Source organism: Coregonus lavaretus (assembly GCF_964263955.1).
Source record: "Coregonus lavaretus genome assembly, chromosome: 16".
Taxonomy (NCBI): Eukaryota; Metazoa; Chordata; class Actinopteri; order Salmoniformes; family Salmonidae; genus Coregonus; species Coregonus lavaretus.
This window is the reverse complement of record NC_140003.1, coordinates 49,221,624-49,249,422: the sequence shown is the minus strand read 5'-3', so window position 1 is coordinate 49,249,422 and position 27,799 is coordinate 49,221,624. Positions and strand designations below refer to the sequence as shown.

At 47.5% G+C, this 27,799-nt stretch overlaps 1 protein-coding gene across 1 annotated transcript in view; it reads right to left on the bottom strand.

Moving 5' to 3' along the window:
- The window catches only part of LOC311143879 (uncharacterized protein), a gene marked incomplete at both ends in the record, with an annotated part of 70,369 nt that overhangs the window by 16,432 nt on the left and 26,138 nt on the right, over nucleotides 1-27,799 (bottom strand). Inside the window, 15 exons of the mRNA XM_084179750.1 lie at nucleotides 2,097-2,302; nucleotides 2,961-3,141; nucleotides 4,826-5,027; nucleotides 5,441-5,804; nucleotides 6,013-6,181; nucleotides 6,852-7,128; nucleotides 7,926-7,995; nucleotides 8,944-9,080; nucleotides 16,886-16,957; nucleotides 17,882-18,037; nucleotides 18,417-18,587; nucleotides 22,402-22,593; nucleotides 22,760-23,066; nucleotides 23,146-23,267; nucleotides 23,400-23,650. Of these exons, the coding sequence (XP_084035876.1) occupies nucleotides 2,097-2,302; nucleotides 2,961-3,141; nucleotides 4,826-5,027; nucleotides 5,441-5,804; nucleotides 6,013-6,181; nucleotides 6,852-7,128; nucleotides 7,926-7,995; nucleotides 8,944-9,080; nucleotides 16,886-16,957; nucleotides 17,882-18,037; nucleotides 18,417-18,587; nucleotides 22,402-22,593; nucleotides 22,760-23,066; nucleotides 23,146-23,267; nucleotides 23,400-23,650 (2,877 nt within the window). The remainder of the gene's footprint in view (nucleotides 1-2,096; nucleotides 2,303-2,960; nucleotides 3,142-4,825; nucleotides 5,028-5,440; nucleotides 5,805-6,012; nucleotides 6,182-6,851; nucleotides 7,129-7,925; nucleotides 7,996-8,943; nucleotides 9,081-16,885; nucleotides 16,958-17,881; nucleotides 18,038-18,416; nucleotides 18,588-22,401; nucleotides 22,594-22,759; nucleotides 23,067-23,145; nucleotides 23,268-23,399; nucleotides 23,651-27,799) is intronic.

Sequence of the window (27,799 nt, the reverse complement as noted above, 5' to 3'; positions counted from 1 at the left end):
AAGAGATCATTACTATACAAATATTTACATTTATATTTAAATAATTTAGCAGACGCTCTTCTCCAGAGCGACTTGCAGTGCATTCGGAAAGTATTCAGACTCCTTCCCTTTTTCCACATTTTGTTACATTACAGCCTTATTCTAAAATTGATTAAATTATTCCCCCCCCCCCCCCCCCGCACAATACACCATAATGACAAAGTAAAAAAGGTTTTTAGAAGTTTTTGCAAATGTATTAAAAATAAAAAACAGAAATACCTTTTTTACATAAGTATTCAAACCCAATGTTATGACACTCGAAATTGAGCACAGGTGCATCCTGTTTCCATTGATCATCCTTGAGATGTTTCCACAACTTGATTGTGAGTCCACCTGTGGTAAATTCAATTGATTGGACATGATTTGGAAAGGCACACACCTGTCTATATAAGGTCCCACAGTTGACAGTGCATGTCAGAGCAAAAACCAAGGCATGAGGTTGAAGGAATTGTCTGTAGAGCTCCAAGACAGGATTGTGTTGAGGCACAGATCTGGCGAAGGGTACCAAAAAATGTCTGCAGCATTGAAGGTCCCGAAGAACACAGTGGCCTCCATCATTCTTAAATGGAAGAAGTTTGGAACCACCAAGACTCTTCCTAGAGCTGGCCGCCCGGCCAAACTGAGCAATCGGCGGAGAAGGGCCTTGGCAGGGAGGTGACCAAGAACCAGATGGTCACTCTGACAGAGTTCCAGAGTTCCTCTGTGGAGATGGAAGAACCTTCCAGAAGGACAACCATCTCTGCAGCACTCCACCAATCAGGCCTTTATGGTAGAGTGGCCAGACAGAAGCCACTCCTCAGTAAAAGGCAAGACAGCCCGCTTGGAGTTTGCCAAAAGGCACCTAAAGGACTCTCAGACCATGAGAAACAAGATTCTCTGGTCTGATGAAACCAGGATTCAACTCTTTGGCCTGAATGCCAAGCGTCACGTCTGGAGGAAACCTGGCACCATCCCTATGGTGAAGCATGGTGGTGGCAGCATAATGCTGTGGGTATGTTTTGGCAGGGACTGGGAGACTAGTCAGGATCGAGGGAAAGATGAACGGAGCTAAGTACAGAGAGATCCTTGATGAAAACCTGCTCCAGAGCGCTCAGGACCTCAGACTGGGGTGAAGGTTCACCTTCCAACAGGACAATGACCCTAAGCACACAGCCAAGACAACGCAGGAGTAGATTCGGGACAAGTCTCTAAATGTCCTTGAGTGGCCCAGCCAGAGCCCGGACTTGAACCCGTGGAGCTTTGCAGCTCCTTCAGGGTTATCTTTGGTCTCTTTGTTGCCTCTCTGATCAATGCCCTCCTTGCCTGGTCCGTGAGTTTTGGTTGGCGGCCCTCTCTTGGCAGGTTTGTTGTGGTGCCATATTCTTTCAATTTTTTAATAATGGATTTAATGGTGCTCCGTGGGATATTCAAAGTTTCTGATCTTTTTTAATAACCCAACCCTGATCTGTACTTCTCCACAACTTTGTCCCTGACCTGTTTGGAGAGCTCCTTGGTCTTCATGGTGCCGCTTGCTTGGTGGTGCCCCTTGCTTAGTGGTGTTGCAGACTCTGGGGCCTTTCAGAACAGGTGTATATGTACTGAGATCATGTGACAGATCATGTGACACTTAGATTGCACACAGGTGGACTTTATTTAACTAATTATGTGACTTCTGAAGGTAATTGGTTGCACCAGATCTTATTTAGGGGCGTCATAGCAAAGGGGGTGAATATATATGCACGCACCACTTTTCCGTTATTTATTTTTTAGAATTTTTTTTTATTGACCAAGTGACCAGGAAAAGCTCTGGACCAAGTGACCAGGAGAATCTCTCAGTCCTAGAGCAAGTGACCAGGAAAAGATCTGGGTCCTAGAGCAAGTGACCAGGAAAAGCTCTGGGTCCTAGAGCAAGTGACCAGGAAAAGCTCTGGATCCTAGGATCCTAGCTCTGGGTCCTAGGACCTAGTGACCAGGAAATACATGAGTTCCATATTTGAGGTAATTCATAACATACCCACTAGAGGGCGGTGCTGAGGCCCCTTCCCAGCCCATATCAGGGAGTTAGACAGTCCTCCTACCTGAGTTCCTCAGCTCTCTGATTCTGCTCCTCTTCCAGCTCCAGCCTCATGCACTCCTCTCTCTCCTCCCGCTCCTGCTGCCGTCTCTTCTCCTCGTCTCTCTCCTTCCTCTTCCTCTCCACCTCTAGTCGGCGACGCTCTGCCTTCTCAGCCAACACTTTCTTCTGTTGCTCTTTACGGGCCGCTGCCGCTGCTCTGTTCTGGTCCTTATTATCCAACACACAGATCATGGATAATGTAGCGGATTCAAGGGTAGCACCGACCAGGACTCCAACCCATCAGTCCAACAATTTAACCGTTACGCCCAGAGGTCCGAGCCTCTGTAAGAAGTCACTAGGTGTTGTACTGAGGTCACTAGCAATGCTGAGAAAGTGTTTGTCCGAAGTGGCGTCCTATTCCCTACATAGTGCACTACCCTAGGGGTCCTGGTCGAAAGTAGTGCACTATATACAGAATAAGGTGCCATTTGTAAAGTAGTGCACTATATTTACATTTACATTTACGTCATTTAGCAGACGCTCTTATCCAGAGTGACTTACAGTTAGTGAGTGCATACATTATTTTAATTTTTTCATACTGGCCCCCCGTGGGAATCGAACCCACAACCCTGGCTTTGCAAACGCCATGCTCTACCAACTGAGCTACATCCCTGCCGGCCATTCCCTCCCCTACCCTGGACGACGCTGGGCCAATTGTGCGCCGCCCCATGGGTCTCCCGGTCGCGGCCGGCTACGACAGAACCTGGATTCGAACCAGGATCTCTAGTGGCACAGCTAGCACTGCGATGCAGCGCCTTAGACCACTGCGCCACTATATAGGGGGTCAGGAGCCATTTGGGATGCAGCGTGTGTCCTCCATACTCACAGTATTACTGCTGGCCTCAGATATGACCAGATTTAACAGTTGGTTTTCTGCTGTCATGACAACCGAGCAGGGTGACAGTTGGTCATGAGAGGAGCGTCGTGGTCCGCTGGGTAGAACCACCTCCTCACAGGAGTTAGATCTGTGAGAACTCTGACCTGACTGCCCATTGGACGAGGAGCTCCTAAAAAGAAAAGGGAATTCAGCTTGGAAGACAGTGGAAGTGGATAAAACTGCTTCCTGTTTACAGAGCTGTGATGGAATAAAACCAACCCACCTGTTTACAGAGCTGTGATGGGTTAAAACCAACCCACCTGTTTACAGAGCTGTGATGGGATAAAACCAACCCACCTGTTTACAGAGCTGTGATGGGATAAAACCAACCCACCTGTTTACAGAGCTGTGATGGGGTAAAACCAACCCACCTGTTTACAGAGCTGTGATGGGATAAAACCAACCCACCTGTTTACAGAGATGTGATGGGATAAAACCAACCCACCTGTTTACAGAGCTGTGATGGGATAAAACCAACCCACCTGTTTACAGAGCTGTGATGGGATAAAACCAACCCACCTGTTTACAGAGCTGTGATGGGTTAAAACCAACCCACCTGTTTACAGAGCTGTGATGGGATAAAACCAACCCACCTGTTTACAGAGCTGTGATGGGATAAAACCAACCCACCTGTTTACAGAGCTGTGATGGGATAAAACCAACCCACCTGTTTCCAGAGCTGTGATGGGATAAAACCAACCCACCTGTTTACAGAGCTGTGATGGGATAAAACCAACCCACCTGTTTACAGAGCTGTGATGGGATAAAACCAACCCACCTGTTTACAGAGCTGTGATGGGATAAAACCAACCCACCTGTTTACAGAGCTGTGATGGGTTAAAACCAACCCACCTGTTTCCAGAGCTGTGATGGGATAAAACCAACCCACCTGTTTACAGAGCTGTGATGGGTTAAAACCAACCCACCTGTTTACAGAGCTGTGATGGGATAAAACCAACCCACCTGTTTCCAGAGCTGTGATGGGATAAAACCAACCCACCTGTTTCCAGAGCTGTGATGGGATAAAACCAACCCACCTGTTTACAGAGCTGTGATGGGTTAAAACCAACCCACCTGTTTACAGAGCTGTGATGGGATAAAACCAACCCACCTGTTTACAGAGCTGTGATGGGATAAAACCAACCCACCTGTTTACAGAGCTGTGATGGGATAAAACCAACCCACCTGTTTCCAGAGCTGTGATGGGATAAAACCAACCCACCTGTTTACAGAGCTGCGATGGGATAAAACCAACCCACCTGTTTACAGAGCTGTGATGGGTTAAAACCAACCCACATGTTTCCAGAGCTGTGATGGGATAAAACCAACCCACCTGTTTACAGAGCTGCGATGGGATAAAACCAACCCACCTGTTTCCAGAGCTGAGATGGGATAAAACCAACCCACCTGTTTCCAGAGCTGCGATGGGATAAAACCAACCCACCTGTTTCCAGAGCTGTGATGGGATAAAACCAACCCACCTGTTTACAGAGCTGTGATGGGATAAAACCAACCCACCTGTTTACAGAGCTGTGATGGGTTAAAACCAACCCACCTGTTTCCAGAGCTGTGATGGGTTAAAACCAACCCACCTGTTTCCAGAGCTGTGATGGGATAAAACCAACCCACCTGTTTACAGAGCTGCGATGGGATAAAACCAACCCACCTGTTTCCAGAGCTGTGATGGGATAAAACCAACCCACCTGTTTCCAGAGCTGCGATGGGATAAAACCAACCCACCTGTTTACAGAGCTGCGATGGGGTAAAACCAACCCACCTGTTTACAGAGCTGCGATGGGGTAAAACCAACCCACCTGTTTACAGAGCTGTGATGGGGTCTAGGGGATTGCATATGGACACTATGTTCCTCTTCAACCATAGACTCAAAGTCATGTGTGTTGATGTTGAGTGCAGCACCATCGTCCACAGTGTCTCCATCAGGAGACGTCTCAGATGTGCCTTTACTCTCTTTGGTCTTCTGCGTCCTCTCCACGTCCACATGGCCTTTGGGTTTTCCTATAAGACAGGGAGGGAATCAGTGGAGATGGGTCTCAAACACCATGGGGTGCATACCAAATATCACCCTATTCCCTATATAGTGCACTACTTTAGACCAGAGAATGGCACCCTATTCCCTATCTAGTGCACTACTTTAGACCAGAGAATGGCACCCTATTCCCTATATAGTGCACTACTTTAGACCAGAGAATGGCACCCTATTCCCTATATAGTGCACTACTTTAGACCAGAGAATGGCACCCTATTCCCTATCTAGTGCACTACTTTAGACCAGAGAATGGCACCCTATTCCCTATATAGTGCACTACTTTAGACCAGGACCTATAGGGAATAGGGTGCCATTTGGGACGTAATTTATATCAGATATCAGCTCCATTCAACAGGTCATCCTGACAGAGACAGAAACTCACCGACAACAAACTCAGCTTGACCTTTGACCCGGTCCTTTTTCTTCTTCCTCAAGACCCTCCCTTCCTCCTTGGGGAGGCCATTCTGTTCCTGGCCCCTCCCCTTCTCCTTGGAGAGGCCTTTCTGTTCCTGGCCCCTCCCCTCCTCCTTTGGGAGGCCTTTCTGTTCCTGGCCCCTCCCCTCCTCCTTGGGGAGGCCTTTCTGTTCCTGGCCCCTCCCCTCCTCCTTGGGGAGGCCTTTCTGTTCCTGGCCCCTCCCCTTCTCCTTGGGGAGGCCTTTCTGTTCCTGGCCCCTCCCCTTCTCCTTGGGGAGGCCTTTCTGTTCCTGGCCCCTCCCCTCCTGCCCTTCATTCACTTTCCTATTTTTCTGGAAAACAGGAATGACAACAATTAAGCTACACCTCGGGGTTTGTGCGGGACTGGGTGTTTATTGAACAACAGTATTATGTGTTAGATACATTAAGGCTGAGTCCCAAATGGCACCCTATTCCCTATATAGTGGGCTCTGGTCAAAAGTAGTGCACTATGTAGGGAACTCAGTGCCACTTGGGACTCAGCCTAAGACCATAACGTACCATTGTCTGTACAGCAGGAGAGTCCTGTGATTCCACCTCTTTATTCAATGATTCCTCATGCTTCTCTCTGCTGGTTTGTTCACCTGTTTCCTGTGTCTCTCCCTCCACCTGCTGTGGATTCTGTTCACCTACCGTCACGTTTGTTTTCTTAGAAGGGCCTCCTTTCCTGCTAAAAAGAGAGAACCAGAATGAAAGGTAATGATCAATAAAGATGGAGATACTAGAGGCAGATGGGGTCAACAGGGGAGGGAGACTGAGGGAGGGAGAGAGCAGGGGAGACTGAGGGAGGGAGAGAGAGGGAGAGATGGGGTGAACAGGGGAGGGAGACTGAGGGAAGGAGAGAGCAGGGGAGACTGAGGAAGGGAGAGAGAGGGAGAGATGGGGTGAACAGGGGAGGGAGACTGAAGGAGGGAGAGAGCAGGGGAGACTGAGGAAGGGAGAGAGAGGGAGAGATGGGGTCAACAGGGGAGGGAGACTGAGGGAGGGAGAGAGCAGGGGAGACTGAGGAAGGGAGAGAGAGGGAGATATGGGGTGAACAGGGGACTGGGAAGGAGAGAAGAGGGGGAGACTGTGGGAGCAAGACTGAGGGAGGGAGAGGAGAGGGAGACTAAGAGAGGGAGACTGAGGGGAGGGAGACTGAGGGAGGGGGAGAGAGGAGAGGGAGGCGAGGGGAGGGAGACTGAGGGAGGGAGAATAAGGGAGGGAGTCTGAGGGAGGGAGAGACTGAGGGAGGGGGAGTAGATCTGTCTTAGTCCCAAATGGGTCCTATGAGCCCTGGTCAACAGTAGTGCACTATCTAGGGAGTGGGAAGCAGTCTCTGTCTCTGTACATTCACTCACCCACTGGGGGGAAGGGCTCCGTCTGAGTGTTTGGGATTGCCCTTCTGAGAGACGGCCCCTTCTGTAGAGTGGCCTGTGGGGGTGGGGTGTGAAGGTTTGTGGGGGTTGATGTTTTGGCTCTCTTCTTCTTCTGTGGTAAGTAGGGAGGATACCCCACTCATCGGTGGACCTGGCTGATCCCGATCCTGGCTCCTCTTCCTTGTTGTCGACTTCTCCTCAGCTTCCTCCCTCCTCACCTCCTTTCCTTCCCATGCCTCCTTCCCTTCCTCCTGTCTTGCTGCTAGAAGCAGAGTTGAGGTGTATAGCTACTGGCCTATCAGAGTTGAGGTGTATAGCTACTGGCCTATCAGAGTTGAGGTGTATAGCTACTGGCCTATCAGAGTTGAGGTGTATAGCTACTGGCCTATCAGAGTTGAGGTGTATAGCTACTGGCCTATCAGAGTTGAGGTGTATAGGTACTGGCCTATCAGAGTTGAGGTGTATAGCTACTGGCCTATCAGAGTTGAGGTGTATAGGTACTGGCCTATCAGAGTTGAGGTGTATAGCTACTGGCCTATCAGAGTTGAGGTGTATAGCTACTGGCCTATCAGAGTTGAGGTGTATAGGTACTGGCCTATCAGAGTTGAGGTGTATAGCTACTGGCCTATCAGAGTTGAGGTGTATAGCTACTGGCCTATCAGAGTTGAGGTGTATAGCTACTGGCCTATCAGAGTTGAGGTGTATAGCTACTGGCCTATCAGAGTTGAGGTGTATAGCTACTGGCCTATCAGAGTTGAGGTGTATAGGTACTGGCCTATCAGAGTTGAGGTGTATAGCTACTGGCCTATCAGAGTTGAGGTGTATAGCTACTGGCCTATCAGAGTTGAGGTGTATAGGTACTGGCCTATCAGAGTTGAGGTGTATAGCTACTGGCCTATCAGAGTTGAGGTGTATAGCTACTGGCCTATCAGAGTTGAGGTGTATAGCTACTGGCCTATCAGAGTTGAGGTGTATAGCTACTGGCCTATCAGAGTTGAGGTGTATAGCTACTGGCCTATCAGAAGGCTAATAGCTGCTGGTCTTTACCTGTCCTACTGCAGAGGTTGTAGCTGACAGCAGCCATGTCTTTATGTCTTCCTCCAGGTCTCTGAGTGTCTTGGTGCTGCTGGCCAGGGGAGGGACAGACCACAGGGTTAGACTAGACCAGGCTATAGACCAGGCACTAGACCAGGCACTAGACCAGGCACTAGACCAGGCACTAGACCAGGCTATAGACCAGGCTATAGACCAGGCACTAGACCAGGCACTAGACCAGGCACTAGACCAGGCACTAGACCAGGCTATAGACCAGGCTATAGACCAGGCACTAGACCAGGCACTAGACCAGGCACTAGACCAGGCACTAGACCAGGCACTAGACCAGGCTATAGACCAGGCTATAGACCAGGCACTAGACCAGGCACTAGACCAGGCACTAGACCAGGCACTAGACCAGGCTATAGACCAGGCTATAGACCAGGCTATAGACCAGGCTATAGACCAGGCTATAGACCAGGCACTAGACCAGGCTATAGACCAGGCACTAGACCAGGCTATAGACCAGGCACTAGACCAGGCTATAGACCAGGCACTAGACCAGGCTATAGACCAGGCACTAGACCAGGCACTAGACCAGGCTATAGACCAGGCACTAGACCAGGCACTAGACCAGGCTATAGACCAGGCACTAGACCAGGCACTAGACCAGGCACTAGACCAGGCAATAGACCAGGCAATAGACCAGGCTATAGACCAGGCTATAGACCAGGCTATAGACCAGGCTATAGACCAGGCTATAGACCAGGCTATAGACCAGGCTATAGACCAGGCACTAGACCAGGCTATAGACCAGGCTATAGACCAGGCTATAGACCAGGCACTAGACCAGGCACTAGACCAGGCTATAGACCAGGCTATAGACCAGGCTATAGACCAGGCTATAGACCAGGCTATAGACCAGGCTATAGACCAGGCACTAGAACAGGCTATAGACCAGGCTATAGACCAGGCTATAGACCAGGCACTAGACCAGGCTAGGTGTTGTAGAGTAAATGTAATGTGTGGTGTTGCCCACCTGTTTAGTTCTGTTCCTGGAAGACTCAGGTCCCTGCTGGTCACCAGACAGGACAGTTTGTCCATCAGATGCCACTGCTTGGACTAATTCACATTGTTCCATGTTGGCTGGGGGTCCTTCAGGATCACTGGCCTCCCCTGGAACAAGAATGAAAAGCCATCAGAGATATAATTGATCCACTTTTATATATAGCTGTGGGTACGTAATGAAACCTAATCAAAACACCCACTACATACATTTACGTCATTTAGCAGACGCTCTTATCCAGAGCGACTTACAGTTAGTGAGTGCATACATTTTCATACTGGCCCCCAGTGGGAAACAAACCCACAACCCTGGCGTTGCAAGCGCCATGCTCTACCAACTGAGCTACAGGGGACCCAGCCATCCCCTGTGTATTGAGACATGGTGATGGCTGGGTATGTCAATCTAAAACAACTGGAACCACCACTTCCATGTACAGTGGGGAAAAAAAGTATTTAGTCAGCCACCAATTGTGCAAGTTCTCCCACTTAAAAAGATGAGAGAGGCCTGTCATTTTCATAATAGGTACACATCAACTATGACAGACAAATTGAGAAATAAAAATCCAGAAAATCACATTGTAGGATTTTTAATGAATTTATTTGCAAATTATGGTGGAAAATAAGTATTTGGTCACCTACAAACAAGCAAGATTTCTGGCTCTCACAGACCTGTAACTTCTTCTTTAAGAGGCTCCTCTGTCCTCCACTCGTTACCTGTATTAATGGCACCTGTTTGAACTTGTTATCAGTATAAAAGACACCTGTCCACAACCTCAAACAGTCACACTCCAAACTCCACTATGGTCAAGACCAAAGAGCTGTCAAAGGACACCAGAAACAAAATTGTAGACCTGCACCAGGCTGGGAAGACTGCATCTGCAATAGGTAAGCAGCTTGGTTTGAAGAAATCAACTGTGGGAGCAATTATTAGGAAATGGAAGACATACAAGACCACTGATAATCTCCCTCGATCTGGGGCTCCACGCAAGATCTCACCCCGTGGGGTCAAAATGATCACAAGAACGGTGAGCAAAAATCCCAGAACCACACGGGGGGACCTAGTGAGGGGATCAATAAACACATCAACTGACTCGAAATAATAAAACGAGAAATTCAAATGACCCAATCCACCCTGTCGTTTTACAAGCTATAAATTATATACCTCAGTAACAGCTCAACATTTAATTTGGGAAGTATTTCATGTTACTTGTGTCAAGTCTTGAAATCAGACATAAACAAATGTATGCGTCATATAAAATTAGGCCTCTCCATCATTTTGTATGAAATTGCGCAAACTCCAAAGATATTGCAGTGCGTGTCGGGAAGCCTGCTGCAACCTTGCTGACTTGATCAAAGTGGCTATCTGAGGGTCTAATTAGCCCCTACACCCTTGATAATTTTCACTCCTTCAGCTTTGGGACACTTGTGCAAATGGAGGGGCGAGGGGGGGTTGGGATTCAGCCAAGATCACATGTTTTATTTTTATTTATTTTTATTTAACCTTTATTTAACCAGGTAAGCCAGTTGAGAACAAGTTCTCATTTACAACTGCGACCTGGCCAAGATAAAGCAAAGCAGTGCGATAAAAACAACACAGAGTTACATATGGGGTAAAAAAAACATAAAGTCAAAAATACAATAGAAAATATATATACAGTGTGTGCAAATGTAGCAAGTTATGGAGGTAAGGCAATAAATAGGCTATAGTGCAAAATAATTACAATAGTATTAACACTGGAATGCTAGATGTGCAAGAGATTATGTGCAAATAGAGATACTGGGGTGCAAAAGAGCAAAATAAATAACAATATGGGGATGAGGTAGTTGGGTGGGCTAATTTCAGATGGGCTGTGTACAGGTGCAGTGATCGGTAAGGTGCTCTGACAACTGATGCTTAAAGTTATTGAGGGAGATAAGAGTCTCCAGCTTCAGAGATTTTTGCAATTCGTTCCAGTCATTGGCAGCAGAGAACTGGAAGGAATGGCGGTCAAAGGAGGTGTTGGCTTTGGGAATGACCAGTGAGATATACCTGCTGGAGCGCAGACTACGTGTGGGTGCTGCTATGGTGATCAATGAGCTAAGATAAGGCGGGGATTTGCCTAGCAGTGATTTATAGATGGCCTGGAGCCAGTGGGTTTGACGACGAACATGTAGTGAGGACCAGCCAACAAGAGCGTACAGGTCACAGTGGTGGGTAGTGTATGGTGCTTTGGAGACAAATAGGATGGCACTGTGATAGACTACATCCAGTTTGCTGAGTAGAGTGTTGGAGGCTATTTTGTAAATTTGTAAATGACATCGCCGAAGTGAAGGATCGTTAGGATAGTCAGTTTTACGAGGGCATGTTTGGCAGCATGAGTGAAGGAGGCTTTGTTGCGAAATAGGAAGCCGATTCTAGATTTAACTTTGGATTGGAGATTCTTTATGTGAGTCTGGAAGGAGAGTTTACAGTCTAACCAGTCTAACCAGACACCTAGGTATTTGTAGTTGTCCACATACTCTAGGTCAGACCCGTCGAGAGTAGTGATTCTAGTCGGGTGGGTGGGTGCCAGCAGCGTTCGATTGAAAAGCATACATTTAGTTTTACTAGTGTTTAAGAGCAGTTGGAGGCTACTGAAGGAGTGTTGTATGGCATTGAAGCTCGTTTGGCGGTTTGTTAACACAGTGTCCAATGAAGGGCCAGATGTATACAAAATGGTGTCGTCTGCGTAGAGGTGGATCTGAGAGTCACCAGCAGCAAGAGCGACATCATTGATATACACGGAGAAAAGTGTCGGCCCAAGAATTGAACCCTGTGGCACCCCCATAGAGACTGCCATAGGTCCAGACAACAGGCCCTCCGATTTGACACACTGAACTCTATCTGAGAAGTAGTTGGTGAACCAGGCGAGGCAGTCATTAGAGAAACCAAGGCTATTTAGTCTGCCAATAAGAATGCGGTGGTTGACAGAGTCGAAAGCCTTGGCCAGGTCGATGAAAACGGCTGCACAGTACTGTCTATTATCAATCGCGGTTATAATATCGTTTAGGACCTTGAGCGTGGCTGAAGTGCACCCATGACCAGCTCGGAAACCGGATTGCATAGCGGAGAAGGTACGGTGGTATTCGAAATGGTCGGTGATCTGTTTGTTAACTTGGCTTTCAAATACTTTCGAAAGGCAGGGCAGGATGGATATAGGTCTGTAACAGTTTGGATCTAGAGTGTCACCCCCTTTGAAGAGGGGGATGACCGCGGCAGCTTTCCAATCTCTGGGGATCTCAGATGTTATGAAAGAGAGGTTGAACAGACTAGTAATAGGGGTTGCGACAATTTTGGCGGCTAGTTTTAGAAAGAAAGGGTCCAGATTGTCTAGCCCAGCTGATTTGTAGGGGTCCAGATTTTGCAGCTCTTTCAGAACATCAGCTGTCTGAATTTGTGTGAAGGAGAAGCGGGGGGGGGGCATGGGCAAGTTGCAGCGGAGGGTGCAGAGTTGGTGGCCGGGGTAGTGGTAGCCAGATGGAAAGCATGGCCAGCCGTAGCAAAATGCTTGTTGAAATTCTCGATTATTGTAGATTTATCGGTGGTGATAGTGTTTCCTAGCCTCAGTGCAGTGGGCAGCTGGGAGGAAGTGCTCTTATTCTCCATGGACTTTACAGTGTCCCAAAACTTTTTGGAGTTAGTGCTACAGGATGCAAATTTCTGTTTGAAAAAGTTAGCCTTTGCTTTCCTGACTGCTTGTGTATATTGGTTCCTAACTTCCCTGAAAAGTTGCATATCGCGGGGGCTATTTGATGCTAATGCAGTACGCCACAGGATGTTTTTGTGCTGGTCAAGGGCAGTCATGTCTGAGGAGAACCAGGGGCTATATCGGTTCTTAGTTCTGTATTTTTTGAATGGGGCATGTTTATTTAAGATTGAGAGGAATTACTTTTAAGGAACAACCAGGCATCCTCTACTGACGGAATGAGATCTATATCCATCCAGGATACCTGGGCCAGGTCAATTAGGAAGGCCTGCTCGCTAAAGTGTTTTAGGGAGCGTTTGACAGTGATGAGGGGTGGTCGTTTGACCGCGGACCCGTTATGGACGCAGGCAATAAGGCAGTGATCGCTGAGATCCTGGTTGAAGACAGCTGAGGTGTATTTAGAGGGTATGTTAGTCAGGATGATATCTATGAGGGTACCCATGTTTACGGATTTAGGGTTGTACCTGGTAGGTTCGTTGATTATTTGCGTGAGATTGAGGGCATCTAGTTTGGATTGTAGGATGGCCGGGGTATTAAGCATATCCCAATTTAGGTCACCAAGCAGTACGAACTCTGGGGATAAATGGGGGGCAATCAATTCACATATGGTGTCCAGGGCACAGCTGGGGGCTGAGGGGGGTCTGTAGCAAGCGGCAACAGTGAGAGACTTATTTCTGGAAAGGTGGATTTTTAGAAGTAGAAGCTCAAACTGTTTGGGCACAGACCTGGATAGTATGATAGAGCTCTGCAGGCTATCTCTACAGTAGATTGGAACTCCACCCCCTTTGGCAGTTCTATCTAGACGGAAAATGTTATAGTTGGGGATGGAAATTTCAGAATTTTTGGTGGCCTTCCTGAGCCAGGATTCAGACACTGCTAGAACATCAGGGTTGGCGGAGTGTGCTAACGCAGTGAATAACTCAAACTTAGGAAGTAGACTTCTGATATTTACGTGCAAGAAACCAAGACTTTTGCGATTACAGAAGTCAGCAAATGATAGCGCCTGGGGAGTAGGAGTGATACTGAGGGCTGCAGGGCCTGGGTTAGCCTCTACATCACCAGAGGAACAGAGGAGGACTAGAATAAGGATACGGCTAAAGGCTTTAAGAACTGGTCTTCTAGTGCGTTGGGTACATAGAATAAAGGGGGCAGATTTCCGGGTGTTGTAGAAAAGATTCAGGGCATTATGTACAGACAAGGATATGGAAGGATATGAGTAAAGTGGAGGTAAACCTAAGCGTTGGGTAACAATGAAAGAGATAGCATCACTGGAGGCACCAATTGAGTTGGTCTCCGCGTGTATGGGGGGTGGGACAAAGGAGCTATCTAAAGCAGGTTTAGCTGGGCTGGGGGATCTACAGTGAAATAGTACAATTAGAAATAACCGAAACAACAATAAGCTAACCATGTTTGGGCTGAGGCTAAACATAAACAGGATGTAGTACCGTAAAAAGGAACAGTCCAGCAGACATCAGCTGTATAGCTGAGTTATCATAAGGTCCGGTGAACAGCAATAGGATAGTTCGGAGGCTGCTAAAGCACTAGCGAGTAAGAGGCCACGGCTAGCGTGTGCTAGCGGGCCGGGGCTAGCAGATGGAATCTTCGTGGTCGACGTCGTAACCACATCAGACGATTTCGTCGGCAGACCAGTCGTGTAGGATCGGCGGGGCTCCGTGTCAACACTAGGTGGTCTCGTCCGGTTGACAGAGAGGTAGATAGCCGGGATATGGGCCTAGCTCAGGATGATTAGCCAGACCACAGCGTCCATTTTGTTGCAGCTAGCTGGTAGCGATGAATCCGGAGTTAAAGGTCCAGTGATTCAGTGATTCCGGCAGAAAAACTGATATGTTCTGGGTCGATAACGCGCTGTGCAGACTGGCCGAATAATAGTCCAGACTAGAGCTGGCTGGTGAGTGGTGCAGGCCACGGACAATGGTGAAAAACCGCTAACGGTAGCTGATAGCAAGTAGCTAGTTAGCTGGCTACTCCCGTCCGGTACGGGAGTAGCCAATAGGGCGGCAGGTGGCTTAGTGGTTAAGAGCGTTGTGCCAGTAACCGAAAGGTCGCTGGTTCTAATCTCCGAGGTGAAAAATCTGTCGATGTGCCCTTGAGCAAGGCACTTAACCCTAATTGCTCCTGTAAGTCGCTCTGGATAAGAGCGTCTGCTAAATAATGTAAATGTAAATGAATGAATGGGGTGAGTGGAACTGACACCCGCGGCAACTCAAAGCAACAGTATACCAACAACACATCAGTGTTCCAGTGTGTCCTACTGTTTAAGCACAATAGGCTCTGGAACAGTATATGTTAACTCTCATTGAGTTCCTGGATGTCAGAACAGGTCTTAACAGTGTCTCTACCCCAGGCTGATAGGGACACCAGGAGTGCACCCTATTCCCTATATAGTGCACTACGTTTGACCAGAGTGCCTGGCACTCTTTTCCCTATAGAGTGCACTGCAAAAGTAGGGAATGGGGTGCCATTTGGGACACAACCCAGGAGACTTCACTAATTCTATTGTACTCTGCTTATGGGTCTCAGAGCAACCCTCTGGTTACGCACCAGCAGCCTGGGTCTCAGGAGAGTTCAGCTGCTGCACTTTGGAGGAAGTTCCTAGTCAGTTGTACAACTGAACGCATTCAACCCTTCTGTATCAGAGAGGTGCGGGGGGGACTTCCTTAATCAACCTCCATGTCATCAGCCCCCGGTTGTTGGGGGTTAATTGCCTTCCTCAAGGGCAGAATGACAGATTTCCACCTTGCTGGCTCGAGGATTCGAACCAGCGACCTTTCGGTTACTGGCCCAACGCTCTTAACCACTAGGCTACCTGCCGCCAACGATGTTCCATATAGTTGGGGAAATGTGTTCAAAGAAATCTCTAAGATAAACCTCTGGCTCTGCTCTAAAGGAAATGTGTTCACAAACCTCTGCTCAGAGTCAGTCGAGCGTACCTCCTACCTCCTACCGCCTACCTCCTACCTCCTACCTCCTACCTCCTATCCCCAAACATCCCTCCCCCTCACCCCAGCAGCACCATGTCCCCCTCACCCCAGCAGTGCCATGTCTCCCTCACCCTTCCTTTACAACAGGCTGCATGTCTCCCTCACACTTCCTTTCCAACAGGCTGCATGTCTCCCTCCATTACCCCTCTCTCTCTGCCTCACCCTTCCTTTACAACAGGCTGCATGTCTGCCTCACCCTTCCTTTCCAACAGGCTGCATGTCTCCCTCCATTACCCCTCTCTCTCTGCCTCACCCTTCCTTTCCAACAGGCTGCATGTCTCCCTCCATAACCCCTCTCTCTCTGCCTCACCCTTCCTTTCCAACAGGCTGCATGTCTCCCTCCATAACCCCTCTCTCTCTGCCTCACCCTTCCTTTCCAACAGGCTGCATGTCTCCCTCCATAACCCCTCTCTCTCTGCCTCACCCTTCCTTTCCAACAGGCTGCATGTCTCCCATTACCCCTCTCTCTCTGCCTCACCCTTCCTTTCCAACAGGCTGCATGTCTCCCTCCATTACCCCTCTCTCTCTCCCTCACCCTTCCTTTCCAACAAGCTGCATGTCTCCCTCACCCTTCCTTTCCAACAGGCTGCATGTCTCCCTCCATTACCCCTCTCTCTCTGCCTCACCCTTCCTTTCCAACAGGCTGCATGTCTCCCTCCATAACCCCTCTCTCTCTGCCTCACCCTTCCTTTCCAACAGGCTGCATGTCTCCCTCACCCTTCCTTTCCAACAGGCTGCATGTCTCCCTCCATAACCCCTCTCTCTCTGCCTCACCCTTCCTTTCCAACAGGCTGCATGTCTCCCTCACCCTTCCTTTCCAACAGGCTGCATGTCTCCCTCCATTACCCCTCTCTCTCTGCCTCACCCTTCCTTTCCAACAGGCTGCATGTCTCCCTCCATAACCCCTCTCTCTCTGCCTCACCCTTCCTTTCCAACAGGCTGCATGTCTCCCTCCATTACCCCTCTCTCTCTCCCTCACCCTTCCTTTCCAACAGGCTGCATGTCTCCCTCCATTACCCCTCTCTCTCTGCCTCACCCTTCCTTTCCAACAAGCTGCATGTCTCCCTCACCCTTCCTTTCCAACAGGCTGCATGTCTCCCTCCATTACCCCTCTCTCTCTGCCTCACCCTTCCTTTCCAACAGGCAGCATGTCTCCCTCCATTACCCCTCTCTCTCACCCGGCACTGACCTGTAGCTTTATGCTCTGTTGGCATCAGTAGGATCCAGGGAAGCTTCCTCTCTGAGGCTAGGACCTGGAGAGCTGTATGGGTGTAGAGGGCATAGTGAAGGTGTTGTAGTGTAGAGGGCATAGTGAAGGTGTTGTAGTGTAGAGGGCATAGTGAAGGTGTTGTAGTGTAGAGGGCATAGTGAAGGTGTTGTATTGTAGAGGGCATAGTGAAGGTGTTGTAGTGTAGAGGGCATAGTGAAGGTGTTGTAGTGTAGAGGGCATAGTGAAGGTGTTGTAGTGTAGAGGGCATAGTGAAGGTGTTGTAGTGTAGAGGGCATAGTGAAGGTGTTGTAGTGTAGAGGGCATAGTGAAGTTGTTGTAGTGTAGAGGGCATAGTGAAGGTGTTGTAGTGTAGAGGGCATAGTGAAGGTGTTGTAGTGTAGAGGGCATAGTGAAGGTGTTGTAGTGTAGAGGGCATAGTGAAGGTGTTGTAGTGTAGAGGGCATAGTGAAGGTGTTGTATTGTAGAGGGCATAGTGAAGGTGTTATAGTGTAGAGGGCATAGTGAAGGAGTGTAGTGTAGAGGGCATAGTGAAGGTGTTGTAGTGTAGAGGGCATAGTGAAGGTGTTATAGTGTAGAGGGCATAGTGAAGGAGTGTAGTGTAGAGGGCATAGTGAAGGTGTTGTAGTGTAGAGGGCATAGTGAAGGTGTTGTAGTGTAGAGGGCATAGTGAAGGTGTTGTAGTGTAGAGGGCATAGTGAAGGTGTTGTAGTGTAGAGGGCATGGTGAAGTTGTTTTACGTATGAGTGAGCTTACAATGGCATGGTTAATCTGTTTAATTTGGAAGCAAACAAATATAATGATTTACTATGTAAATGTTAAGTCTAAACATTAGCTGAGACTAATTGGAATGGAAAACCCACAACAGTGCTGAATGTATCCAACCCCCACTAACCTCCCTGTCATTGGCCTGATGACCCCAGTGTCCCTGCATAGTTAATAACCCCACAGACATACCATGGTCTGGTGTGACCTGGTCCAGGACAGAGGCTAGGGCAGGCTGGTCCTCAGTGGCAGCCATATTGGTAGGGTCCAACAGGGACATTTGTATAACCTCACCATCAGGACCCAAGATCAAGGTGCCCAGGGATCTGCCTGTCTGCTGCTGCCACTCTGAAAACACACAGAGGCTGCGTCTGAAATAATAATAATATTATAATATGCCATTTAGCAGACGCTGTTATCCAAAGCGACTTACAGTCATGCGTGCATTCATTTTTTTTGTGTATGGGTGGTCCCGGGGATCGAACATACTACCCTGGCGTTACAAGCGCCGTGCTCTACCAGCTGAGCTGAAATGGCACCCTATTCAATACTTTTGACCAGAATATGGTGCCAATGGGCCCTGGTCAAAAGTAGTGCACCATATAGGGAATAGGGTGCCTTTTGGAACACACTCAAACGTTGGTTTACCTAACTGAGCATCTAGAATGGCCTTATCAACATACCAGAGATCTACTGAACACAGAGTCCTGTGATATGGGCATCTTACCCCTGAGCTCCAGGGGTAGGCTGCCTCTGACCATGGCCCTCCCAGGATCGGAGGGGTCCCAGGGGGCATGGACGTCAGATCTGTCTTTGTAGATGGCCATGGAGCTCTGTTTGCCTGGGCCTCTCAGCCGACCAGCCAGGGGGGCAAATACAGCCAGGGGGACAGCATGCTCTGGAGGAGGAATGGAAGTATCAGAATAGTGAAAGAAAGATGGATCCCTGCACACTGTTGAATGCTCCTGCAGTTTTATTGAGTGCAACGTTTTTACCTGAAGGTCATAGTGAAGCCTTATGGTATGCCACAGAACAGAGCTCTATACTACATAGCTGGTGCCACAGAACAGAGCCCTATACTACATAGCTGGTGCCACAGAACAGAGCTCTATACTACATAGCTGGTGCCACAGAACAGAGCTCTATACTACATAGCTGGTGCCACAGAACAGAGCCCTATACTACATAGCTGGTGCCACAGAACAGAGCCCTATACTACATAGCTGGTGCCACAGAACAGAGCTCTATACTACATAGCTGGTGCCACAGAACAGAGCTCTATACTACATAGCTGGTGCCACAGAACAGAGCTCTATACTACATAGCTGGTGCCACAGAACAGAGCCCTATACTACATAGCTGGTGCCACAGAACAGAGCCCTATACTACATAGCTGGTGCCACAGAACAGAGCCCTATACTACATAGCTGGTGCCACAGAACAGAGCCCTATACTACATAGCTGGTGCCACAGAACAGAGCCCTATACTACATAGCTGGTGCCACAGAACAGAGCTCTATACTACATAGCTGGTGCCACAGAACAGAGCCCTATACTACATAGCTGGTGCCACAGAACAGAGCTCTCTACTACATAGCTGGTGCCACAGAACAGAGCCCTATACTACATAGCTGGTGCCACAGAACAGAGCTCTATACTACATAGCTGGTGCCACAGAACAGAGCTCTATACTACATAGCTGGTGCCACAGAACAGAGCCCTATACTACATAGCTGGTGTCACAGAACAGAGCCCTATACTACATAGCTGGTGCCACAGAACAGAGCCCTATACTACATAGCTGGTGCCACAGAACAGAGCCCTATACTACATAGCTGGTGCCACAGAACAGAACTCTATACTACATAGCTGGTGCCACAGAACAGAGCCCTATACTACATAGCTGGTGCCACAGAACAGAGCCCTATACTACATAGCTGGTGCCACAGAACAGAGCCCTATACTACATAGCTGGTGCCACAGAACAGAGCTCTATACTACATAGCTGGTGCCACAGAACAGAGCTCTATACTACATAGCTGGTGCCACAGAACAGAGCCCTATACTACATAGCTGGTGCCACAGAACAGAGCCCTATACTACATAGCTGGTGCCACAGAACAGAGCCCTATACTACATAGCTGGTGCCACAGAACAGAGCCCTATACTACATAGCTGGTGCCACAGAACAGAACTCTATACTACATAGCTGGTGCCAAAGAACAGAGCCCTATACTACATAGCTGGTGCCACAGAACAGAGCCCTATACTACATAGCTGGTGCCACAGAACAGAGCCCTATACTACATAGCTGGTGCCACAGAACAGAGCTCTATACTACATAGCTGGTGCCACAGAACAGAGCTCTATACTACATAGCTGGTGCCACAGAACAGAGCTCTATACTACATAGCTGGTGCCACAGAACAGAGCTCTATACTACATAGCTGGTGCCACAGAACAGAGCCCTATACTACATAGCTGGTGCCACAGAACAGAGCCCTATACTACATAGCTGGTGCCACAGAACAGAGCTCTATACTACATAGCTGGTGCCACAGAACAGAGCTCTATACTACATAGCTGGTGCCACAGAACAGAGCTCTATACTACATAGCTGGTGCCACAGAACAGAGCTCTATACTACATAGCTGGTGCCACAGAACAGAGCCCTATACTACATAGCTGGTGCCACAGAACAGAGCTTTCTACTACATAGCTGGTGCCACAGAACAGAGCTCTATACTACATAGCTGGTGCCACAGAACAGAGCTCTATACTACATAGCTGGTGCCACAGAACAGAGCTCTATACTACATAGCTGGTGCCACAGAACAGAGCTCTATACTACATAGCTGGTGCCACAGAACAGAGCTCTATACTACATAGCTGGTGCCACAGAACAGAGCTCTATACTACATAGCTGGTGCCACAGAACAGAGCTCTATACTACATAGCTGGTGCCACAGAACAGAGCCCTATACTACATAGCTGGTGCCACAGAACAGAGCCCTATACTACATAGCTGGTGCCACAGAACAGAGCCCTATACTACGTAGCTGGTTTAAGGAGTTAGTCAGGTAACTTTGGTCAACGCTGAGTTCAACTCAGGATAACCGGTACCATGAAAGTGGCTCATCTTTTAGCCAGGTACATTTCTATGGCAACGAATCCTTCAGAACTAACCTGCTCCGGGGCAGGCTAACTCAGGGCTAACTACATTTGTGCTGAATTAAGTATACGAGTCACGAGCTGAGGACCAATGAAATCAGATTTCTTCCCTCTCGCAAAGATTGTGACATCATCCCCTTCATTTGAGGAAGACAATTGATTCAATATTTTATTAATCAAATGTTTTTTTTGTGTTATTATTATAATTATTTCTATCACATTAAACATTTAGTAACAACAGAATGCGTTTGAAACTTCACACACAATAAAATAAGAGGTAAAGATTACTTCACCAGGCTTTGCCTAGCCTGGATTCCAGTCTGTTTCTGGGTAACTTCCTTCACCAGACTTTCCCTAGCCTGGATTCCAGTCTGTTTCTGGGTAACTTCCTTCACCAGACTTTCCCTAGCCTGGATTCCAGTCTGTTTCTGTTTAACTGACTTTCCCTAGCCTGGATTCCAGTCTGTTTCTGTTTTAACTGACTTTCTCTAGCCTGTTTGCCAGTCTGTTTCTGGGTAAATTTCTTTACCAGGCTCTCCCTAGCCTGGATGCCAGTTTATTTTTGTGTTACTGACTTTCCCTAGCCTGGATGCCAGTCTGTTTTTGTGTAACTCACCTTCTCTAGCCTGGATAGTCTGTTTCTCATAACTGACTCTCACTTACTTGGATACCAGTCTGCTTCTGGGTCACTGACTTTCCCTGGGCTGATTGCCAGTCTGTTTCTGGGTAAGGGACTTTCTCTAGCCTGGATGCCAGTCTGTTTCTGGGTAAGGGACTTTCTCTAGCCTGGATAACAGTCTGTTTCTGGGTAAGGGACTTTCCCTAGCGTGTATGCTAGAGTGCTTCTGGGTAATTTACTTTCCCTAGCCTGGATGCAAATCTGTTGTTGTGTAACTGACTTTCCCTAGCCTGGATAACAGTCTGTTTCTGGGTAAAGGACTTTCCCTAGCCTGGATTCCAGTCTTTCACTAGCCAGTTTGCCAGTCTGTTTCTGGGTAACTTCCTTCATCAGGCTCTCCCTAGCCTGGATAACAGTCTGTTTCTGATAACTGACTCTCACTTCCTTGGATACCAGTCTGTTTCTGGGTAACTGACTTTCCCTAGCCTGGATGCTATTTAGTTTTTGTGTTACCTATTTTCCCTTGCCTGGATTCCAGTCTGTTCCTGTTTAACTGACTTTCCCTAGCCTGGATTCCAGTCTGTTCCTGTTTAACTGACTTTCTGTAGCCTGGATTCCAGTCTGTTTCTCTGTAACTTCCTTCACCAGACTTTCCCTAGCCTGGATGCCAGTCTATTTCTGCTCTCTTACCAATTTACCAACTCCATTTAGTTTCTTAAGGAATTGCCATACCAACTCAATGCTTGGTTTGACAATGACAGCAATGGAGTTGGCAAGAGCACAAACAGATCTGGGACCAGGCTTTCCCCTCAGCCCAATCACCAGTACATAGTAAATCTCCCTATCTGGGGATTTGAGCAGAAATCCATCTGCCATTGGAATCTGAAACATTCTTTCCATTTCATCTCAGTGATCTGAATACCTTCCCCAGGCTCAAGTAGGGAGAGACCGTCCTGCTCAGGCCCTGTCTGCTTAGAGCCTTTCTCAGGGAGACCCCTTCCTCTTCCTCCTCCTCCTCCTCCTCCCCCTCTTCTAGTTCTCTCTCTTCTGTGTATCATCTCTCCACAGTCAGGCTCCCCTCTGTCCTCCTCTGATTGCTTGTGGTGGACACCAACTGAGAGACACAGAAGAGACCGACAAGACAATAGGATGAAGATCGTTAGTGTAAAATATAATGTGTTTTCAATTACTTACGTAGTTAAATAATACAATAAATAAGAATGTCCTAGTAGGTATTAGTCAGCATGTTAAACATTAATACACAGGGCAAATAAAGATACCTGTCTGCATCTCCTCCTCTTCTATATGGGGTAGCAGCACTGACAGCAGCAGCCTTCTGGGTCCTGGCTTCTCCGGATGGGCTTGGGGCTCTAGGTGGGTCTGGGTCAACCTCTCTGGCTGGGTCTGGGGCTCTAGGTGGGTCTGGGTCAACCTCTCCGGATGGGCTTGGGGCTCTAGGTGGGTCTGGGTCAACCTCTCTGGCTGGGTCTGGGCTGGACCCTCTGAGCTGACGTAAGCCTCATGTATGAGTGGCAGGAACTGCTCTGAGTCTCTCCTCCCCCCCAGCCCACCTGGACTCCTTGGTTTCTGCCATATAAGGATTTAGAATTACTATGTTGTAATTCTATGAAGCTCAAAGCTGGTGTCATTAGAACGCCTTACTTACCCTCCCACCACTGTCCCTCTCCGGGTCCAGACTGACCAGTGAGCCAGAAAAAACGGGAGGGAAATGAAATCTGGAGACGCTGGGGTCTAAAGATGTGTTGTCCTTCGCACTGCCTTGTTTCACTGACCAAAGAAACAAAACAAGTTGGAATTTGACTCTGTGATACACATGCACACTCACAATCATTCTTAATTCTTCACAACTGAACTGAAGAATGTGAAGGAAGGTGAATATATGAAGGAAGGTGAACTCACGTTTCCGTCCCTGCTGGGCCCCACCCAGGTAACCACCATAGTAGTTGATGTGTGATAGCTGGCTGCTTCTCCAGGAGGAATCTACTGAAGCCGTCTTCAGACTGCAGGGTCTCTCTCCTCTCTGTAGAGGCCAGGGTCTCTCTCCTCTCTGTAGAGGCCAGGGTCTCTCTCCTCTCTGTAGAGGCCAGGGTCTCTCTCCTCTCTGTAGAGGCCAGGGTCTCTCTCCTCCAACATCCTCACAGTCTTTCACACTAAATCGTTATAATTTATTCAACTTCTGTAGCGCTTTTCATAACAGAAAGAAATCTCAAAGCAATATGTCATGCAAACGTGCAATATATCATGAGTAGCCAAGCTATAGCTAACTATACTGAACAAAATTATAAACGCAACAAAGTGTAAAGTGTTGGTCCCATTTTTCATGAGCTGAAATAAAAGATCCCAGAAATGTTCCACATGCACAAAAAGCTTATTTCTCTAAAATGTTGTGCACAAATTTGTTTACATCTCTGTTATTGAGCATTTCTCCAGGGCCAAGATAATCCATCCATCTAACAGGCATGGCATATCAAGAAGCTGATTAAACAGCATGATCATTACACAGGTGGACCTTGTGCTGTGGGCAATAAAAGGCCATGTCCAACAGAGCTGTTGCCAGGGATTTTAATGTTCATTTCTCTACCATAAGCCGCCTACAACGTCATTTGAAAGAATTTGGCAGTACATCCTACCGTCATCACAACCGCAGACCACGTGTAACCACGCCAGCCCAGGACCTCCACATCCGGCTTTTTCACCTGCGGGATTGTCTGAGGAGGGGTAGGTGGGGGGGGGTGCTGAGGAGTATTTCTGTCTGTAATAAAGCCCTTTTGTGGGGAAAAACATATTCTGATTTGTATTTGTATTTATTATAGATCCCCATTAGTTCCTGCCAAGGCAGCAGCTACTCTTCCTGGGGTTTATTATGGATCCCCATTAGTTCCTGCCAAGGCAGCAGCTACTCTTCCTGTGGTTTATTATGGATCCCCATTAGTTCCTGTCAAAGCAGCAGCTACTCTTCCTGGGGTTTATTATGGATCCCCATTAGTTCCTGCCAAGGCAGCAGCTACTCTTCCTGGGGTTTATTATGGATCCCCATTAGTTCCTGTCAAAGCAGCAGCTACTCTTCCTGGGGTTTATTAGGGATCCCCATTAGTTCCTGCCAAGGCAGCAGCTACTCTTCCTGGGGTTTATTATGGATCCCCATTAGTTCCTGCCAAAGCAGCAGCTACTCTTCCTGGGGTTTATTATGGATCCCCATTAGTTCCTGCCAAGGCAGCAGCTACTCTTCCTGGGGTTTATTATGGATCCCCATTAGTTCCTGCCAAGGCAGCAGCTACTCTTCCTGGGGTTTATTAGGGATCCCCATTAGTTCCTCCCAAGGCAGCAGCTACTCTTCCTGGGGTTTATTAGGGATCCCCATTAGTTCCTGCCAAGGCAGCAGCTACTCTTCCTGGGGTTTATTAGGGATCCCCATTAGTTCCTGCCAAGGCAGCAGCTACTCTTCCTGGGGTTTATTAGGGATCCCCATTAGTTCCTGCCAAGGCAGCAGCTACTCTTCCTGGGGTTTATTAGGGATCGCCATTAGTTCCTGCCAAGGCAGCAGCTACTCTTCCTGGGGTTTATTAGGGATCCCCATTAGTTCCTGCCAAGGCAGCAGCTACTCTTCCTGGGGTTTATTAGGGATCCCCATTAGTTCCTGCCAAGGCAGCAGCTACTCTTCCTGGGGTTTATTAGGGATCCCCATTAGTTCCTGCCAAGGCAGCAGCTACTCTTCCTGGGGTTTATTATGGATCCCCATTAGTTCCTGCCAAGGCAGCAGCTACTCTTCCTGGGGTTTATTAGGGATCCCCATTAGTTCCTGCCAAGGCAGCAGCTACTCTTCCTGGGGTTTATTATGGATCCCCATTAGTTCCTGCCAAGGCAGCAGCTACTCTTCCTGGGGTTTATTAGGGATCCCCCTTAGTTCCTGCCAAGGCAGCAGCTACTCTTCCTGGGGTTTATTATGGATCTCCATTAGTTCCTGCCAAGGCAGCAGCTACTCTCCCTGGGGTTTATTATGGATCCCCATTAGTTCCTGCTAAGGCAGCAGCTACTCTTCCTGGGGTTTATTATGGATCCCCATTAGTTCCTGCCAAAGCAGCAGCTACTCTTCCTGGTGTTTATTATGGATCCCCATTAGTTCCTGCCAAGGCAGCAGCTACTCTTCCTGGGGTTTATTATGGATCCCCATTAGTTCCTGCCAAGGCAGCAGCTACTCTCCCTGGGGTTTATTATGGATCCCCATTAGTTCCTGCCAAGGCAGCAGCTACTCTTCCTTGGGTCCAAACACATTAAGGCACTTGTATTACACATAAAACCAAAGATAAAACAGGACATCATAGAACACTGTCACACCTCCAAATATCCACACCACAAAATGTATAATACCACTATACAACAATATTACAATGTGCGTGTGTGTAGAGTGTGCGTGTGCTTGTGGGGTATGCATGGGTGTCCGAGCTGTGTGCTAGTAGTTTAAACAGACAGCTCGGTACATTCAGCTTGTCAAAACCTCTTACAAAAACAAGTAATGATAAAGTCAATCTTTCCTCCACTTTAAGTCCCTTTTTGTGGCACCTGACCACACGACTGAACAGTAGTCCAGGTGCGACAAAACTAGGGCCTGTAGGACCTGCCTTGTTGATAGTGCTGTTAAGAAGGTTGAGCAGCGCTTTATTATGGACAGACTTCTCCCCATCTTAGCTACTGTTGTATCAACATGTTTTGACCATGACAGTTTACAATCCAGGGTTACTCCAAACAGTTTAGTCACCTCAACTTGCTAAATGTCCTCACTATTCATTGCAAGACTTAGTTGAGGTTTAGGGTTTAGTGAATGTGTCCCAAATACAATGCTTTAAGTTTTTGAAATATTTAGGACTAACTTCTTCCTTGCCACCCATTCTGAAACAAACGGCAGCCCTTTGTTAAGTGTTGCAGTCATTTCAGTCGCTGTAGTAGCTGACGTGTATAGTGTTGAGTCATCCGCATACATAGACACACTGGCTTTACTCAAAGACAGTGGCATGTTGTTAGTAAAGATTTAAAAAAGTAATGGGCCTAGACAGCTGCCCTGGGGAATTCCTGATTCTACCTGGATTATGTTGGAGATGCTTCCATTAAAGAACACCCTCTGTGTTCTGTTAGACAGGTAACTCTTTATCCACAATATAGCAGGGAGTGTAAAGCCATAACACATACGTTTTTCCAGCAGCAGACGATGATTGATAATGTCAAAAGCCGCACTGAAGTCTAACAAAACAGCCACCACAATATTTTTATCATCAATTTCTCTCAGCCAATCATCAGTCATTTGTGTAAGTGCTGTGTTTGTTGAATGTCTTTTCCTATAAGCGTGCTGAAAGTCTGTTGTCAATTTGTTTACAGTAAAATAGCATTGTATCTGTTCAAACACAATTTTTTCAAAAAGTTTACTAAGGGTTGGTAACAGGTTGATTGGTTGGCTATTTGAGCCAGTAAAGGGGACTTTACTATTCTTAGGTAGCGGAATGACTTTTGCTTCCCTTCAGGCCTGAGGGCACACACTTTCTAGTAGGCGTAAATTGAAGATATGGCAAATAGGAGGGGCAATATCATCCGCTATTATCCTCAGTAATTTTACATAGACAACAACAAATAATTTCACTTCTTCCATACATACTTTACGGAATTCAAAATTACAATGCTTGTCTTTCATAATTTGATCAGTTGTACTTGGATGTATAGTGTCAGCGTTTGTTGCTGGCATGTCATGCCTAAGTTTGCTAATCTTGCCAATGAAAAAATCATCAAAGTAGTTGGCAATATCAGTGGGTTTTGTGATGAATGAGCCATCTGATTCAAGAAATGATGGAGCTGAGTTTGCCTTTTTGCCCAAAATATCATTTAAAGTGCTCCAAAGCTTTTTACTATCATTCTTTATGTCATTTATCTTTGTTTCATAGTGTAGTTTCTTCTTCTTTTTATTCAGTTTAGTCACATGATTTCTCAATTTGCAGTACGTTTGCCAATCGGTTGTGCAGCCAAATTATTTGCCATTCCTTTTGCCTCATCCAACAACATAAGAATCATTCATTACATCTTCAACATAGGAATCACTACAAAACGTATTGTATGACCTCTTATACACTATATTAGGCCCAGCCTTTGGAATTTAGGTTTTCCTAGATCTGGCTACTATATTGTGATCACTACGTCCAATGGATCTGGATACTGCTTTAAAGCACATGTCTGTAGCATTAGTAAAGATGTGATCAATACGTGTTGATGATTTAATTCCTGTGCTGTTTGTAACTATCCTGGTAGGTTGACTGATA